General features: G+C 41.9%; 2 protein-coding genes across 3 annotated transcripts; one reads left to right on the forward strand and one right to left on the reverse strand.

Annotated features, from left to right (window-relative positions):
- Positions 1–9,761, forward strand: LOC147210016 (serine/threonine-protein kinase 38). The gene is made up of 14 exons (XM_086136893.1): positions 1–78; positions 2,009–2,146; positions 2,271–2,322; positions 2,408–2,530; positions 2,744–2,827; positions 2,911–3,034; positions 3,134–3,288; positions 4,236–4,338; positions 5,530–5,591; positions 6,490–6,607; positions 6,697–6,820; positions 6,975–7,070; positions 7,771–7,865; positions 7,928–9,761. Exons 2-14 carry the CDS (start codon positions 2,016–2,018, stop codon positions 8,062–8,064), a joined length of 1,404 nt encoding a protein of 467 aa, XP_085993019.1. The 5' UTR covers positions 1–78; positions 2,009–2,015; the 3' UTR covers positions 8,065–9,761.
- A 757-nt stretch (positions 9,762–10,518) lies between these two features.
- Positions 10,519–19,069, reverse strand: LOC147210017 (mitochondrial carrier homolog 1-like). 2 transcript variants are annotated; one of them, XR_015103764.1, is made up of 13 exons: positions 18,690–19,068; positions 17,857–17,941; positions 16,502–16,608; positions 16,338–16,400; positions 14,868–14,925; positions 14,209–14,260; positions 13,667–13,726; positions 13,478–13,571; positions 13,049–13,096; positions 12,903–12,970; positions 11,744–11,819; positions 11,537–11,660; positions 10,519–11,410 (listed from the first exon to the last, which is right to left on the reverse strand). XR_015103764.1 is itself a non-coding variant. In XM_086137061.1 (12 exons), exons 1-12 carry the CDS (start codon positions 18,840–18,842, stop codon positions 11,595–11,597), a joined length of 930 nt encoding a protein of 309 aa, XP_085993187.1. In that variant the 5' UTR covers positions 18,843–19,069; the 3' UTR covers positions 10,519–11,594. The 2 variants fall into 2 exon arrangements, 1 of the variants encoding a protein (XP_085993187.1); XM_086137061.1 differs by having other exon boundaries at positions 10,519–11,660; positions 18,690–19,069.

Here is a 19,069-nt window from a genome sequence, read left to right on the forward strand (position 1 = left end):
CACGGACTCCACACTGGACGTTTCATTGGGGACTCTTTAGTAGAGGAAGAAGCGGCAACCACAACACCTTCGATAAAGGTAATAGACGTTCAAAGAACGACCTTTCAACTTTTGATCAAAGACAAACATTCGTATTTTGATTATACGTCAAAACTATTGCCCTCTGACATATTAAGATAGTTGTTTTAAGTGTTTCCGTGCGCCAAACGCCTCGGATCTACTTTAGCAAATAAGTGGCTAACGAGGGTTAGCCAACTAACTGCCATCAAGGTGTTTTTTTTTTCTCTTAACATGGAAATGAAGTGTTTCCGAAACTTTTCCGAAAGTAAATGCTCCGTCGCTGAAGGGAAAGTAAAACCAAGTACGATATAAAATGTCTGAACTGTATTTTATGGACCGTCGTGTGTTACTCTTCAAAAGTTGACTCAGTCTGGAACTTTGAAAGCTAAGAGCTAAGGCTAGCAGGTAACATTTCTCTCTGGAACGGTTACCTCAAGGGCATCGACTCGATCAAAATATCTGATTGCTTACAAGTTGAAATGTGTTTACGTGAGCGTTTTACATGCTCGTTTTGCTTCCCAGTACCCACAGCCTCGAAGTTACAGACGCTACGTGTCGACGTACTCTTTATTTCGGTCGTGTTGCTTTAGTCATGCGTGACCCTATCCAAATGCCTCCCAAGCACATCTTATTTTTACGTGACAGAAGCTTACATGCGTACTACTTAGTCATTCTAAAGATAAATTCGAATGACTTGAAATGTTTCTCACATGAACCGGTTAAGACTTCAAAAGATTTATTCTTGTGGTCCAACTGTATCCAGACTGCGAGATGACTTGTTAATCAAATTTTCAAAAAGGACAAAATCGATGTCAAAATCTATTTGCAGTTGGTTTTTATGTTTTGTCTTAAACTCATTCGTTTACTGTTTTGCTGCCGTCAATGTTACAGAAAAGCTAATGCTCCCGGCATTTCCTGTAGTATTCAAGAAACATGCTTGCTAGGTTAATTGGATCATTTAAATTGCCCGTAGGCGTGCATAATTGTTTGTCCCGTTGCCCAAAGTGGGCTGGGGTAGGCTCCAGCTCCCCGCGTCATTGAATAGAATATAAATTGATTCAGTCATAAACCAGTAACAGAAGAGAGCTATTTTACACAGAGTCTAGGTTATCTATTTCAACAAAGGAAGTAATACACCATCATGCAAGAGTAAACCATTCTATTGTCACATAACATACTGCACTCTCCACTGGAAATAATATGCATTTCATCTAGCCTTACGTGTTAATGACTGCCGTCGTTTGTGAAAATCTTATTGAGGCAGCCTGTTTGACTATATACCTGGCCTTTTATTTCTCATGTGGACAATCACTCAAAAGTCACTGATGGTACACTAGTCTGGCTTGCACATGGGATCGGTTGCCACTCAGTGACTGTGTGAATCATTGTTGATCTCTTTACGTGCCCTGTGACTGATTGGTGACCACTTCAGGATGTAGTCCGCCTTCTGTCCAAAATCAGGTCGGATCGGCTCCAGCACACCCCCCACCCCCACCGCTGCAACCCTGCTCGGGATAAGCAGTGTCGAAAATGATGGATACGATTGCTCAAAAACACTGCACCCGCCACAAATGTATTGTGAACAGACCATATTGAGCAGGAGTAATAAGAATCAATTTTGATCACATAACTAAAGGCTGTACAGTATATGTACTGTATATTTTTAAACATTTTCATGAACGTGTTTTTGTGTTCTTTAATTACGGAGACAGAGTGACTCCACCTTGTTCTTGCACATTTCCTTTTTGTTTCTTCATAACTCAGCTGTCACAATGCCACACTCTTTCCTTCCTCTTTTTATGCATTGGACTGCGCATTATATCATCGTCTTGAGTTTTCTCAGACCCAGTGCGGTTAGAACTGAACTAGTCTTGGGCTTTGGCGTTCACAACACCGGATGCAGATCACCTTCACCTTGTCTGTGTGTGTGTCACTTGTCTTGCTTTAGGTAAAGCATGGCAATGACGGGCCAAAGCTCATGCTCTTCCATGAGTAACCACACCAAGGAACGTGTCACCATGGCCAAGGTGACCCTGGAGAATTTCTACAGCAACCTAATTGCCCAGCATGAGGAGAGAGAGATGAGGTAACAGCAACAGATTAATCTGTCTCTTTGTAATGCATGGACTAAGCATTCTGTGTCAAATATTTTATCCACGAGAAATGACTAAGGTCAAAAACTGTCATAAACTGTTAAAATTGTTGCTCAGGCAGAAGAAACTGGAGAAGGTCATGGATCAAGAAGGCTTGGCTGATGAAGAAGTGAGTAATTTGAATTGTTAGACTTGGAAGTAATGGGGGGGGGGATCATGTTTTCTTGATAATAATGACAATCTTGTGTCTGCAGAAAAGTCGTCGGCGTACTGAGCATGCAAGGAAAGAGACTGACTTTCTTCGTCTGAAGCGTACACGCCTAGGTTTGGAAGATTTTGATTCCCTGAAGGTGATTGGCCGTGGAGCATTTGGAGAGGTAAAACCAACATTCATGAGTACTGAATTTTGGATGCCTACATCGTGACTAATGCGTCCTCGGCCTTCTCTATTTGGATAAGCATTGACAAAGAAAACAAATTGTCAGTGACATGTGCAAGCACGTCACGGTCAAAGTCACTGAGGCCACACGATATCAGCTCAAGTGTTCATCAGGCTTGTATCAGCAGTGTTTTGTCTCGCTTTCCTGCAGGTGCGTCTGGTGCAGAAGAAGGACACTGGCCACGTCTACGCCATGAAGATCCTTCGCAAAGCCGACATGCTGGAGAAAGAACAGGTGAGGCCACGGTGCCGGTGGTGAAGCGGCGCTGCTCCTAATCTGGTGTTAGTCACTCTAATGGTCGGTTCGATGATGATTAGGTGGGTCACATACGTGCTGAGCGGGACATCCTGGTGGAAGCAGACAGCCTGTGGGTGGTCAAGATGTTCTACAGCTTTCAGGATAAGATGAACCTCTACCTCATCATGGAGTTCCTACCTGGCGGTATGCGTGTTTCCGCTAATGCCGCAGAAGCAATGACCGCAAATAAATGGGAAGAAAGTAAGAGTGTGGACGTGTGTGGTGTTGATGTTTTCCTTTCAGGAGACATGATGACCCTGCTGATGAAGAAGGACACCCTGACAGAGGAGGCCACTCAGTTCTACATCGCAGAGACTGTCCTGGCCATCGACTCCATCCACCAGCTGGGCTTCATCCACAGAGACATTAAGCCAGACAACCTCTTGCTGGATTCCAAGGTTAAGTTACGAGACGGTTCTGCTTATAATTCGCCCATTTAAACCCACATTCAGAATAGTGATTTTTGCTACATATTGCAACCATGTGAGATATCATAACGTGAGCTCTAGGGCTGGATAATATTTCTGTTTTTCTTTTATTTTCCCACCTTCTGGGATTTACTTAATTTCTGACGATAGCAAACAAGCTTTGAAATGTTTTTTTCACCAGCATGTTTTGCCCCGGCATCAACTTGCCTCGACTTCACAAAAATAAGAAGATGCTTCCTTTTTATGGGGGGGCGGGGGGGGGGGTGATCCTTTTTGTCAAAATAAATGTACTTTAACACCGTCCTTAACTTGAAAATGTTCATCAATTTAACATAAATTGCATAGTTTAGCCGATTCATATCTGTTGTCGGAAGACTAATGCAGCACCTCCTCACATTATTTTCTCTGTAGAGCTATATAGGTGAGACAAGGTAACCTCTGCAAAATATTTGCACCTTGGAAGCACATATCTTGGGGTCAACCACCACATCAATAAATCACTGCTTTTACAACAAATAAGTGAGCATCGTGTCTTGGGAAATGTTCATCATACGTTATTCCGTGACTGCCTTTCACGGAGCTGCTTTCTTGCTATATTGGCAATGATTATGTACGTTTCAGTTTCTTAGCTGGAATAAGTTCCCTAGTGGCTTTAAAAAAAAGGTTGACGGAGAGAGGTCTGAATAGTGACTAACTTGGCAACATTGCTTGATTTTGTAAAGTCTTTGCAATCAGGTTGTTAGTGCAAGCAAGGAATGTCGGCGAGGATGCAGTCGGAACTATGGAAGCGGCTAGAAATTAATGTAAAAAAAAATCATTCTTTGCAATAACGTAAATTAATTGATTCATGGATCAGCCCTAACATGAATGCATGAAAGGTTCTTATGTGCTGAGGGTTTTCTGTGTTGATTTTTCAGGGTCATGTAAAGCTGTCCGACTTTGGACTGTGCACGGGCCTGAAGAGAGCACATCGTACAGATTTCTACAAGAACCTGAATCATAGCTTGCCCAGTGACCTCAGTAAGTGACGTTGGGAAATCTCGTCCCTTTCCATAATCAGTGACATCGTTTTCTTGATGCTGTTCAGGACAGTTTTATTCAAAATAGATTGAAATGGTGTGTAAGGTATTGGAAACCATTCTCAAAACCAATAAGTGTAACTTCAATTTTGTAATGCCATTTTTTTTTCATAAGGTTTTGATGAAGTTTATGAACATTTTACTACACGTTTCCACTCTAGGTTTGAATGAACATAGTTTATCAAATGTTTGCTATAGGGGTGCAGCTATCAAATTTTTAGATATTCGGATGTCCTACTGAAAATTCTGGAGAATAATTGGGATTTCTGATTTTTTAAAAAAACGAGAGAGTGAGAGAGAACGCGCTCTTGGTTAAAGATACAGAAGACAAAAAAAATGCACTCTGGACAATTGTTTTTCATTTTTAGATACTGCAATCAACTTTTTACACAATCAATTTAAACTGAATAGCAGCACACTATTTTCCTAAGTAAGAATTTAGATCAATCTCTTCCCTTAGATTTTGGTCTGGTAGCCAAAGTGACGTCACAAAAACTATAAAAATTCCGCTGGCTAAAACGACACACTTGAGTAAGTCTTTGTTAAAAAGTGATCAGTAGCAACAGCAAATGTGTCAGGGTGTCAGTATGAAAATATGTAGCGTCATTAACGTTTATTCACTTGAGCGCTGCTAGTGCTAAACACTGGCAATAGACGATGTACAATAAAATATCAGCGTAATTAAGGTTTTTTTTGTTTGTTTTTTGTTTTTTAGTGCCCTTAATTAGTTATTGAACATTATTTCAGGGCAACGTTTTGTTGTCGTCACTCGGAAACAAGTCAGCTGCTAGACGCGACACATTGCCGTGAACAACTTCAAAGTAAAAGTGTACCAAAGATGTTGAAGTACATAGATTATGTACTGTATATATGAAATGGTCAGGTAAAGTTTCCTGCTATTTTGAAGTTGGCCTTCTTAGCACGTTGGCGGCGTGTTATTGTCATGAATAGTATGGACAATTTTTGCTGCGGTTAGCTTGACTTTTTCTTCCTGACAGTGAACACCTAAAGAAGTGCGTATACCCCGAGTATTCTTTTTATTCAAGTACTCAAATTAGTCAGGGACCCATATCAGCATGGTTTGTTTGTTTGGTTGAAAGCATTGCAAAACTGACAGATTGTCCCTTCACAGCATTTCAGAACATGAACTCCAAGAGAAAAGCAGAGACCTGGAAGAGAAATAGGAGGCAGTTGGTAGGAGCAAGGAAACACATTTTCACTCCATGCACACCACACACAATATCTTGATTTTTTTATTCAATCTGCAAAATGACGTTGAATGTAAATGGCACAAAACGGCTGTAAATTTACCCAACCTTGGGTGCTGTTAGTCTTGAAGGAAACATGTTTTTGTCAACCAACCCCAAACATTAAGAATAACTTTGGCTGTTATTCAGCGTTTTTCTTGCTTTGCCAAAATCAAGCCAGGCCTGCATCTTGTGCGTCCCTTCCCATTTATGGCCTGGCAAATTATATTGTCTCGCTTTTGTTTGTTTTGGGTTTTTTTTTAATGATGACCAGGGGGCTGGTTCTGTCCAAGCGAACGCGTGTGCGTTTTGGCTTTTACTCGTCGAAGGGCCCAGTGTGTGGAGCGCCCAAATCAATCCAAGCTTTTTTTGTGGCACATAGACGTATTGCCAGTGACCTCTCCTGCACGTCCAACAACTTTACCAAGCAATCAAATGTATGCTGTCTATCCGATGCTAACCTGAAAATGCGATTAAGATGTGCTTACCTTTTGTGAAGGCACCGCTGGCAAATTTAACCATTACTTCCGGTGAAAGTGTTCTCAAGCTTTCAGGTATAAATATGATGCAGTTGCACCATAGCGCAAAATTGTGGCATGAAGCAGTCACAACTTAACCTGATTGAACTTCACTCTTCAAGTACTGGCCACCTTGAATCATAACGACATTTAAGTGATTCTTTATTGTATTACTCATATTGAAAAGCGGTCATTGGGATTTAAAAAAAAACAGCATCATCTTCCATTGTTAGTCCTCCACATTGGAACCTAATTGTAGAAGACAGAACTTGAACAACAGCTCCTGTCGTTATTTTGTACTTACCCGTGCTTGTGCTTGTCGTTCAGGCCTTCTCCACTGTGGGAACACCGGACTACATTGCTCCTGAGGTTTTTATGCAAAATGGATACAATAAACTCTGTGACTGGTGGAGTCTTGGAGTCATCATGTATGAGATGCTTATAGGTAAGTGCTGACATTCAGGTGGCAAGTTGGAGACCAGGCCAGATAAGATGACAAAGCTGCATGCTGTGTGTGGACTACGCTGTGTTCAGGTTATCCACCATTCTGCTCGGAGACGCCTCAGGAGACGTACAGGAAAGTGATGAACTGGCGGGAGACGCTCACCTTTCCTCCAGAAGTGCCTATTTCAGAAAAGGCCAAAGACCTCATTCTCAGGTAGGACCGCTTGGATCACATCTTCACTTCGCTTACTTTTCGTCAACCCGCTCTGCCTTTGTCATGGTGCCACCTCAGTGAACACATAATGGGTTGACTCTTTTGTATGCGTGTGTGATTTTTTTATTCCAACCCCACACACACACACACACAGGTTCTGCTGCGAAGAGGAGCACAGAACCGGTGCTGCTGGTGTGGAGGAAATCAAGTCCAATCCGTTCTTTGAAGGCGTGGACTACGACCATATCAGGTGTGACTTCTTTTCAGATTCTTTTCAAATTTGAGCAGTAATTTGCATCTTGCATTCACACGTCATTTATACACATTCATATAATACAAGTTAGTGATTTTTTATCTTCGTCAAGATGAGAATGTGCCAGCAAAGTGGCTGACTGCGCCCCAAATGATGACTTGGACACAGAGCAGGGTGGAAAGCAACTTCCTGCTATTTGGGAGCAAAGACTCCACAAAGGTGGTTAGCGCGTCGACCTCACAGTACAGAGGTCGTGGGTTCGATCCCGGCTCCCGGCTCCGGACTCCCTGTGTGGAGTTTGCATGTTCTCCCCGGGCCTACGTGGGTTTTCTCCGGGTACTCCGGTTTCCTCCCACATTCCAAAAACATGCGTGGCAAGGCTGATTGAACACTCAAATTGTCCCTAGGTGTGAGCGTGAGCGCGGATAGTTGTTTGTCTCTGTGTGCCCTGCGATTGGCTGGCAACCGGTTCAGGGTGTCCCCCGCCTACTGCCCGAAGACAGCTGGGATAGGCTCCAGCACCCCCTGAGGCCCTTGTGAGGATAAGTGGATCGGAAAATGGATGAATGGACACAGGAACTAGCTAAGACCCACAACTGTCTTGTGATTTGAGTCTCGTGTAGTTGTACATCACACAGTCCGGGAGTTTTGAGATGACGCAAAATGACCGAACATGACAACCTGCTTGGTTCTGCAGAGAAAGGCCTGCCGCCATCCCCATTGAGATCAAAAGCATCGACGACACCTCAAACTTTGACGAATTCCCCGATTCAGACATCCTCACACCAACAGGTATGATTGCAGTCGTGTGTTGGCCGTGTGTTGGCTTGACGTAAGCGCGTGTCTTCCTGCAGCCACTCAGGTGTCCAACCACTCGGATGCCGGCCTGAAGAACAAAGATTGGGTGTTCATCAACTACACCTACAAGCGCTTCGAAGGCCTCACCGCCCGAGGAGCCATCCCATCATACATGAAGTCCACCAAGAGATGAAGCCGCCTCAGCAAACAAGTCCTTGTCCTAACACTTGTCCCGGCATGCACCACCGGACCGGGAGACGCTTCAATTTGTTTGGAAAAGGGCTCCCGCCGATCGCTTTGCACCGTGGAAACCGCTGCCTTCGTGTCTCTCCGTATTGACTCTATCTGATGCTTCCAGGGCCGCATTCCTGCTTTTCAAGGATTCTCTTCTCTTGACTTTTCCGCCAGTGGAATGTTTGTTTTGAACCGCAACACCAGCTCCGTCGCATTCCCTCCTTTCAAAGCCAGCATCGTTCTTCCTCTTTCCAACCATCAGGCTCTGTTGTTTCTCACCGCTTTGTACGTGTTTAGTAGACACTTGACAGGCGTCGAGTGCTCTCTTCAGGGATTTTGTCCAAATATGTTGGCTGCGAGTGCTGAATGAGGTCCAACCAAAGACTATGAAGAACCTCTTCTTCGTGTCCCTGCGTAATAATTGCAAATAGTCATTTTTATACACGATTTGCTTGATGATGACGAGGGAATTTAACACGCTACATACTTAGTCCAGCATGATAGCACCTTATTTGATGTCTTTTTGGGAGGGGGCTGCACCCCCACCCCCTAAAAAAAAAATCCTAGTGAAATGAAAATCATTCCCATGGAAGCGAATTCAAAAGTCTCCTCAAAGTTCCCCGTAAGGTTGACAGAAGCACATCCATCAAGGTTTCTTGTCCAAACTCAACCAATCTTACTCCCCTTTGCTCTTGACATACGCGAGTCTTTTGTATGTTTAGTTGAAAACTGGAGTCTGCGCCATGTTTTATTTTGAAACATGCTCACGCCCAGGGCGTGCGCACACGCATAATGTTCACTTTGGATCTGTAATGAAGAGGGCTAAACAGCTCCAACGTCCACAATATCCATTCTGCTGTCTTCCAAAACGAATGTAAGTCTTAAGGTTTGATTTCCGACAATAATTCCAAATGCTCATTGTTTGAATCTACAATAATTGACTATGGAAGGAATTGTAACTATAATCAATCAAACCCAAAGCCGTTGAATTGACATCTACAAGTTTTCTTTGGTTTTTAACACGGCCTTCTGTCTTTCAAATAACTGATGTCATCAATTTTACCAATGGAAATGAGAATTGTTTGATGAATGCACACACAAGTCAGGTTCCACCGTATGCAAATTCTGCTATCCAAAGCCTCTACATTGATTCCTATGACATCAGCACATTGTCACACTTCCGAGCCCAGTTTGCTTGTATGACTTTTTAGCATTGCTAAGTCTTTTCTGACTATCATCGTATTGCCTTATTACATCATCCGTGCGACATTTAATGTTTTTAATGAAAGCGAATTGGCTTCCACATCAAGTTGTGTCCACGTTTAGCGCCTGTAATATATGAAGAAGACAATGAGCACATTGTATTTTAGAAGAACTTTCAGTGGACATTTTACTTTTCGGCAGGGTATTTTTTTTTGGGGGGGGGGTGATGTGTTACTGGAGTAATTGTGCTTACTCGCTTTTCAGAGCAATAGAGTCCATGTTGATGTGATAAGATCTGTGTGTTGCAAATGATGCTCTTGTGTGTTTGCTTTGTAGTCATCTGGAAGTGTGAGTGAGGGGATTTGGGGAGGTGGATGTACATTATAATTATTTAAACCACTCGGTGCTGTTTTATTTTCTTTGCTATGTGACAATGAATTACTCTGCACTTGACTGTGTTGTCTCCGTAACTGCATTCACTCCTCAAATGTTGAGAGTAATGGGCACACAGATTTCAATGAATATGAAACAAAATTAAGACAACCCCCCCCCCCCCAAAAAAACCACAATTTAAGAACTTAACCCTACTTGAAATTTACCCTTAGTTTGAACCCCAACACTAGTTTAACCTCCTTTGAACCCCCGATCCTAGTTTGAAGCCAAAACTGTAGTGAGAAACGCTAACCGAACCTCAGCGAGGTTAAAACCCAACTTTAAAACCCTATTTTGAAACACTCCGGTTATGGTTTCACTGTAGGCTAACACCGTACTTTGAAACCCTAAGCCTAGTTTCAAAACCCCAATTTAAAATCTGTACCCTATTCTGAAAAACTACTTCGAATCCTAATCCTAGTTTAATTAATCCCAATTTGAAACCCTAATTCAAACATTTCATATTCACATTGCGTAGTAATAAATGACATTAGGGCGTGTTCTACCGACAACTGCAGTCCAGTTGAATTACCGCTAGGTGACAGTAGCGTATCACAGCAGAAGCCACAGTTGGGCATTGCGAAATAACATTTTTCATTTTCATTGTCAGAACATGTCGATGAGTGGAGGAGGAGAAAGTTGGACTTTTGGCAAGGAGCCCTTATTACATCTCTGACTCAACTGTCAGAATTACGTCGACATTCTGACAAAGTCTGGCCTTTATTCAAAACCAACAATCTCACACAACCCGTTCAAATCTTCACGACAGTAGTCAACATATTTTTACGAAGGTTTTTAATCGGATACATGTGACCTTTTCTAGATTTTCTCTAGCAAATCAGGTTTGGTAATGATAAAACACAAAAATAAAAACAATAACATAAAAATATAATACAATAACATTATAAGAATACAGTATACATATTTCGTAAGACTTATGATTTAAGGGTTAGGTTCAGAAACAGGTAATTTTTTTTCAACGCAAGGTCATAGCTATCAATTACAACGCATGGTGTAAGCCACATTGCGCAAGCGTCTATGGGTCAAACCTAAAAACAAAAAAAAAATCTCAAAAACTTGATGGAAAGAAAGTCAATACATTTTTTTTAATCGGCATGAAAATACGTTTCGGGACACACAAAGCCATCTCCGATTAAAATTTGTTGTTGATCAGTGTTGTTAGATGAGACACAACAGTCCAACAGGCTCGATTTGATGGTTTGAGCTAACAAGGGTCCATCTTCTCAAACAATTGCCAAATATTTTTGTTTTCGTTATTGTTTGCCATATAAAGCACATTTTGTACAAAAGTCACGAAATTAAATCACATTTCATATCTGTTCTTATAGAAAATATGGAAATGGAGAATGGTTCTCGGGGGATGGCTTTCTACTTCCTGAGGACTGGTGGGAGTGGCCTTAAGCATTCCACCCAATTGGAATTGGATGGGCTCATTGGATGCTTGTCTTAACAAACTGGTTGAAACTGACAAAACTGAAAAAAGAAATACAATGCATGTCTGTTTCGGGAATGTGGGAGGAATCTCGAGTACCTGGAGAAAACCCACACAAGCACGGGGACTACATGCAAACACTGGAAGGCAAGACCCGTGTTCAACCTCCCAAGCTCAGAACTGCAAGGCTCATGTGCCAGCCACTCGTCCGTCCTTCCTTAAAAAGGAAAGACAAAGCAGCGATGCATATTCAATGGTGTCATCCTGTTCTATTCTTTGCGACATTTCCACATTCTGTTGATGTACAACCAGTAAATGTTTTGAATGTCACTTGAGTAGTTACAATCACGACGGTCCACTTCATTGTGGTGGTGGTGGTGATGATGATGATGATGATGACGTCAGTCGTGGATCGAGGTGACGGGCGCGCGGCGAGAGAAGTAGCTGGATCCTCTGAACAGGAGACCCTGAAGACAAAGAGCTTGGCTTCAAATGCGACCGACTCACTATGGACAGTATCGATCCCCTCAAGATGACAAGAACAGAATACCCTGCGGCTGAGGTAATTCCAGCAGTGCAGCCAGGACGTGAAGATGGGCGAGTGCGGAGGAAGACCTGCAGTCAAACTGACAACAAAACGGCCATCAAAATAACATACTTTCATTCATTCATTTCGCTCTGCGTACAATTGGCAGACATCCGCTTGATGCAACGTCATTTCGCCTTCGTGTCTACACACATTGATGCCGGTCACGTGTAAGTAGAGACGCTGTTCGCATTTTCAAGCCGTGTTGCATTTGTGTCAGCTACAGATGAAAATATTAAGGTTGGGTGAAGTCTCCGATTAGAGCGTCGGCCTCACAGTGCAGAGGTGCAGGGTTCGATTCCGGCTCCGGCCTTCCTGTGTGAGTTTGGTCTCCCCGTGCCTGTGTGGTGTTTCTCCAGGTACTCCGGTTTCCTCCCACATTCGAAAAACGAGTGGAAGCTTAATGGAACACTAAATCACTGGTGTCAAACGCAAGGCCACGGGGCCCGATCTGGCCCGCCACATCATTTTATGTGGCCCGCGAAAGCAATTCAACCAGGTCAACTTCCATGACGTATGCTAAAATCTATACCAAATTTCAAATTGTCATATGCAATAAATCATCGTGTTGAGCTACTGCAGGCATTTTTTTGTTTCACATTACAGAAACTTGAACAACAGTGGAAGTCTCCTTGACTTTTGATTTCAAAATTAGTTATCTATTAATTGTGTACTCTATATGTAATAATACGAGGAGGTGATTAAACACTGATACGGTTTCACAATCATAATGGCCCTCCGAGGGAAACTTACTACTGGTACATTGTGGCCCGTGACAAAAATGAGTTTGACATCCCTGCTCTAAATTGTCCCTCGGTGTGAGTCTGAGCGCGGATGGTTATTTGTCTATTGGTGCCCTGTGATTGGCTGGCAACCAGTTCAGGGTGTACCCCACCTACTGCTCAAAGACGGCTGGGATAGACTCCGGCACGCCCCGTGACCCTTGTGAGGAGAAGCGGATCAGAAAATGGACAGATAGATGGACGGGTGTAGTCTCCGTGTTATCGATAGTGTTTTACCATTACACCGTTAACAGCAAAAGTCAGACTGCCTTCATTTCGTAGACGTCACATTTGTTTGTGTGGATAGTTCAATAAATCCACGTCTGACTTGAGTGACTCACCCGCAGTTGTTGACGGCCATAACGTCAGCCACCAGCATAAACGGATACGTTAGGATGCTCACTGCAAACTTGAGGAAAGAAAGAAGCTGTTGACTTTGCATCACAAGGGAAACACTTGGTGTGCTGCGCGGGAATGTCGAACTTACATCCAACACAAACTTTGTGTAACCTCTCACTGCTGAGGTCTGGCTTAACTGCAGACAGACAACAAAACCACAACTCAAGGGAATAGTAGTATATGTACCCTTTTTTTAAATATAATATATTGTAGAATGTATTAAAGAGGAATTTGATATTTTCATGTGTTGTGTGTCTCCGACAGAAAATGAGACTGAAACATTTACAGGTTCAGTGGTGCTATAAAACCCAGCACAGACTACTAAAACATGTCATCCTCCACTCTTATTGTGATAAAACAGCAAGAAACTGTCCCATGTGGCCTTCTTACTTTTGCCCCCAGAATCACTTTAAGATCACTTGCGTGGGCTGCGATATACACACACTTGGACATTCATTGTTCCCATTTAAATGAAAGCCAATCCGGAAGGACGGCTGTTCGTGGATGATGAATTTACCGTGTCATCGAGAGCGTAGGTGTTAATAAAGTGCACCAGCAGATTGCAACACCACAAGAAGAGGACCTCGCCCAGCACGTGAGGCATTAAACCACTGCAGATAGAACAATCGGCACAGCGGTTAATTCACGGCGCTCGCTAGCTAAGCCACGCGCATTCTTGCAGGGAAATCTGCAAAGGATGTCTTACACGTAGAATCCGGCGACTCCTTCTTCTTGAAAGATCCTGCTGATACTACTGAGAATTCCACTGTGAACACAACAGAAAATTCACACTCATCAGTCAAATGGCTTCGAAATTAAGTGCTACTTATAGCTTACTCTAGCTACTAATGTGTTAGCCAAATGGTAGCTGAATGATTTTGAACATTTTGATATTAGTTTTCCTCAACATTGCGATTGTGAGTTATTGTGCAATTATTTTTTCCAAGGACCTCTTCCCGTGTGTTTTGTTTTTTTGCGTTGGTGCAGCTGGATGGACAGCTGCTGGAGCTGAGAATGAGGAGAGAGGAGAGTCGACGAGGAGCGCGGATGCATATTTGGGACTGAGAGTCGGCGCTTGGAATTGAAGCGGATTTTTACATGGGACAAGAGGAGTGTCTTTTTTCGTCAATGGATGCTACAGCTTCTTGTTTACTTTCAAGCTCAGCTTGTAGCCGACATATGGGACGCCGTGCACGTTGAACTGAAATTCCAGAGGATAATTTGTGGATACACTGTAGAAAGGCCTACCTGTACTTGACCTCTCTGCCAACAAACTGGGCCATACAACGCACTGACATGACTGGCAAAGGAAAAGAGAGTCTTCAAGCAACACATCCACATAAGGCTCGCCATTTCACAATACTTAAGAGGAACATGCATATATAAGAAATATTTTCACTTATGGGTGTACACAATTTTGTTGCAAGCGGTTTAGACATTAATGGCTGTGTGTTGATTTTTTTTTTTGAGGGAGTTAAATTATAGAGTTGTACAAGCTGTACATTGACCACTTAACATTGTAGCAAAATGTCATTTCTTCAGTGTTGTCCCAAGCAGATATCATAAAATTAGAAATAAAAATGTGAGGGGTGAACCCAGTTGTGAGATACTGTATAGCATTTTTAATCATATGACTTTTTACCAAAAAAAAAAAAAAGAAAATTATACATGTTTGAATGGTTGAAACACAGTATAGGCATTGTGGGGGGCAGATACCTTTGCCATAATGTCACGGAAACACAATGCGGCTCACAGACCCAATGGGGTTGCTTTGAAAAGTAGACTTGGAAAATACTGTACTCACACCTGACTGTCAAGTCACTTGAATACTTTGCATTCTCTTTGAGCCTTGAAATACTTTGTTTCACCATTAAGAAATAGCATAAGCACTCAACATGTTGTCTTACCGTGAAACGGATGCACGGCTATTCTGGACAGGCACTGGATGAACATCTCGTGAGAGGTCTACACATGGCAAGGCAAGTTTATTTTTATAGCGCACTTCATGGACAAAATACTATTAAATGTGCTTTACATCAAACATTAGAATCATAACAGATCAAAAATCATCATAAAATCATTTGCAATAATTCAATTGAAATTATTAAAAACAAACATCAGTCTAGACTAAAATATAGCGTATAAATGAATTCACCTAAGACAAAAAAGGACAGATGCATGAGAATGCCGCAGTAAACAATGTTTTCAGGCCCAATTCAAATGAACAGACGATTTGAGCAGGTCTCCGTTTTTCGGGGAGTTCGTTCCATAGGTGAGGAGAATTATAACAACGGCTTCAATCTGTTTGATTATGGTTCCGGAAACACACAGTTAATATGTCCCAGATGACTAGAGGTCTGGATGTGTCATAAGGGATACATTGTGCATGTATTTTGATCCAAGAACATCTAGAGACTTATAGACCAACACTAAGATTTTTTTAATCAATTTTTTGACGCACAGTAAGCCAGTGTAATGATTTGAGGACAGGTGTGATGTGGTTCAGCTTCCTGGTGTTTTTAAGGACTCTGGCGGAAGCATTTTGGATCAGATACATCTACCTGATTTTTATTTTATTTTTTAATCAAGATCTGTGAAGACATAATCCGAAGGATATTTCGTCCGGTGACATTTGGCAGATTTAGTAATAGCTTTTTAGTGGTTGTCAAAATTCAGGTCTGAATCAATAATTACGCGCCGATTTCTTGCTTGATTTGTAGCTTTCAGGGACATAGAGTCAAGGTGAGCACTGATCTTGGGCCAAAACAATCTCGGGGCCAAAAACAATCCCTTCTGTCTTGTCTAGATTTATCTGAAGAAAAATTCTGCCCCGTCCAATCATTGATTTGATAAATACTATTACTTGAGGAAAGCAAGGGATTATAAGTCACACGATGACACTAAAATGTAAAGCTGCACAAGTATGATGAGATGTTGTGGTGCGCCATAACCTGAGCAAGGGGCGCCACATTAAACAGATATTAAACAGAAGTGGACAAAGAATGGAACCGTGGGGAACCCCACATCTGATCTTCATTTGCTGAGACTTATGAATACCAATTGAGAAAAAGTAGTTCCTCTCTGGCAAGTAAGATTTGAACCAATTCATCACAGAAAAACAGCAGGAAGAGAGCACTTGTTAACCAAACGTTCAGTCAAATACTCAGCAAAGAAACAATGGACGGTAAACAGTCAGTCACATGACAACCAATTTATTTGCACAAGAATGAAGTGCTGAGATATGGTAATGATCAAATTAATAAATAATCCACTGATACAAGTGATTGACTTTGTGTACTTAATTGGCTTCAGTAATTGGAAACCTATTGTCACATTGTCTCAAAGCAGACGTCAAAGCACACCAAAGCTGACCTTACCTCTTTCATTAATTTCCTAAGAGGGGTTTGCTTGTTGTCGTCCTTCTTGGATACACGCTCCGTCTGCTCAAGAAGAACAAGAAAAAAAAAAGACAATGTGCACTTTAACAGAGCATATTCTAGGGACTGCGCTGACAAAAGAGGGGATCTAGGTTCTCCTTTACCTTTTTAGCTTTGGTCCGGATTACAGTGGAGATGACAACAGACGCAATACGAGGTGACAGGCCTCGAAAGAGTCCCCTCTTTCCATCAACCTTAACAATGTGCTGTGCTGCAAACACATCACGCATTCATTGCACGCCACGCCGCGATGTACTTAAAGCGCCAGTGTTGCCACATTTATCTTTTACTGATTACTTGACGTTAAAAGAAACGTGGTGAAGTGACTGAGTATTAAGTTTGATTACAAGTTACTTTAAGAGTTCAATTCAACAGATGAGGACAACCCAACAACCAATTTTGTCAATACTTCATTGGAAGTACAATTTTAACAGTGATGTCGAAGAATAGTTTCTTCTTAAAGTAAAAACAAAATGAAGATGACATTTTTACGCTTCATCTAAATAATTAAAGCATTTTACTCAAAACAAAAAACAAGTCTATATGGATTTCACTTAACATAAACAGCTACTTGATTTAATTTTTTTAACGTATAAAAATTTGTATTTCTAGGCTTCACTTGACATAACATATAAACATGCATGATGTCACTTACACAGATGGGAATGTAAATTGTGAAGTGCCATATAAAGACAATAGTTCCCCTTTCTTATGTGTTCTATAATGTACAGTTTGCTGTGTTAGTTCATCTTGGACTGGGGTCTACTCTTTTATTTTATTCTTTGTTAATTGTTAGTTTTGTTCCACATGCTTGCTTGAGTTAAAATTGATTGGAAAATTTGTGATTCATATTCAAATAAGATAAGATAAGAAAACCTTTATTAGTCTCGCAGTGGAGAAATTCCCAATTCACAGCAGCAAAGTTATGAAAGGAAGAAGTAGAACAACAAAATATAGGAGCTGCTGGAAAGGCAGCCACTCTCGCGGCGCCATTTTGAAGTCAAAATAACAAAAATAACACAACACAACACATAGGACACAGACAGTCCTGCAATCTTCACCACTTTTCTGCATACACTTTGTTGTCTGAAGCAGTTATAGATGAAAGAGGAGAGGATCAAAGTGTCCTTTCACCAGTGGATCAGAGACATCATGCTGAAAATGTGCACACGTCTGCTACAAGCTAAGTTTTGAAAGCAAACTGTCACTCACTGCTGCACTCAGGTGGCATAGTCACCATTTTGAATCAGGTTGAATCAAAAACAGTGATGGCTGTTTGAAAGTGCTCTATAAATACATTTGAGTTGAGAGAGTTGAGAGGGAGTTGTCTCTTTGTCATGATTGAATTAGTCATTACTGTAAACAAAAAAATCGGTATTGTTGAGTAACGTGTTACTTTCTAAAATGTTACTTGCATCACTGTATAGTACATACTGATGGATACAGTAAATTCACTCACCATAGGAGAAGAATCCAGGGAGATATAAAACTCTCCTTCCAAACATAGTTGTGCCTACAGTTGGTGGAAGAGGTTCATGTCCCACCTGAAAAGAAACAAAAGAAACAATACAGATGATAAGTGTGAGTAAAAGCTGTTTGCTATTGCATTGTACATAACAGAAACAGCGTAGATGTTAATCCCGTAAGTAGCACATTTCCGTTCGGTCCTTCAGTGTCAAATCAAACAAACAAGTAAAACATTAGTTATCTGACCATTTCATAAATACTGTACAGACATACATGCATACACACATAGATACATGTGTCAGTGAGCAAATCTGTTCTGCACTTCAGCCTCATTTTTACGAACAGTAGGCAATATTAATAAGATAACCACAACCGAGTTATTTAACCTAAAAATGTTGTAGCGCTAATGTGAAGCAAGTACAGGTTAATCCCGACAGTGTCCTCTCCTCAATGTATGTAATGCTGTATGGACGAGAGGTGCAAGGATGAATTGATTATCGTTCGTTTCGTTTGTCATTGCATAAAAACACAATGAAATTGCACACGCCCCCCCCCCCACATAAAAAAACACAACATTCAATCAGCAGCAACCACACAAAATGTAACATAACATTTAAAAATGCACACGCGCACACAAACAGACAACATGAATGAATCAAAGAATGCTTCAAGTACAATTGCAAGATACTGAAAGCACATGAAACACAAGGAAAGTCAAATTCTGTGTGGAATTAAAAATGGGTTGCCATTTGAATAAACCGGCAGCTGGAAGTCCAGCTCATCACGTGACTGCCTCGCTAGCATAGCTCCTTGGGCTAACGATACCTGTATGAGCAGCTTCACATAAAGCAGCGGATGTGTGGCGGCCGTCATCCCAGCTCCCAGCAGAAGAACTGCGGCATCCATATCCGCGCGAGTCGGGGTGACGTCCTCTTCCACATCGCTTGTCTGCGTGGAAATGCTCCCTTGCGGAAGCATCGTTAGCTCGCTTGCCCGGCACGGGAGTGGACGGAAGTAGATACGTTCTGGAAATCACTTCCGCTTTGACTGTTCAAAAATAATTCGGTGAACAATATCCTTGCATCGTGATCCAAGATTATGAGGATCGCGGGAGTGCTGGAGCCCATCCCAGCTGTCTTCCGTCACTAGGCGGAGTACACCCGAACACCGTTCCGCGCTCCTGAAACCACCTTAATTATCCTCAA

The sequence above is a fragment of the Hippocampus guttulatus genome, chromosome 1 (genome assembly GCF_054856545.1).
Source record: "Hippocampus guttulatus isolate MCC_2025c chromosome 1, RoL_Hgut_1.0, whole genome shotgun sequence".
Lineage (NCBI taxonomy): Eukaryota > Metazoa > Chordata > Actinopteri > Syngnathiformes > Syngnathidae > Hippocampus > Hippocampus guttulatus.

Excerpts from the sequence above, each read along its gene's own strand:
- LOC147210016 (XM_086136893.1), top strand. The coding sequence starts at position 2,016 with ATGGCAATGACGGGCCAAAGCTCATGCTCTTCCATGAGTAACCACACC. Across the intron at positions 2,531-2,743 it reads GCCGTGGAGCATTTGGAGAG|GTGCGTCTGGTGCAGAAGAA; the intron begins GTAAAACCAACA and ends GCTTTCCTGCAG. Across the intron at positions 6,608-6,696 it reads CATGTATGAGATGCTTATAG|GTTATCCACCATTCTGCTCG; the intron begins GTAAGTGCTGAC and ends CGCTGTGTTCAG.
- LOC147210017 (XM_086137061.1), bottom strand. The coding sequence starts at position 18,842 with ATGCTTCCGCAAGGGAGCATTTCCACGCAGACAAGCGATGTGGAAGAG. Across the intron at positions 17,942-18,689 it reads ATGTGAAGCTGCTCATACAG|GTGGGACATGAACCTCTTCC; the intron begins GTATCGTTAGCC and ends GTTTCTTTTCAG. Across the intron at positions 16,401-16,501 it reads TCCGGACCAAAGCTAAAAAG|ACGGAGCGTGTATCCAAGAA; the intron begins GTAAAGGAGAAC and ends CTTCTTGAGCAG.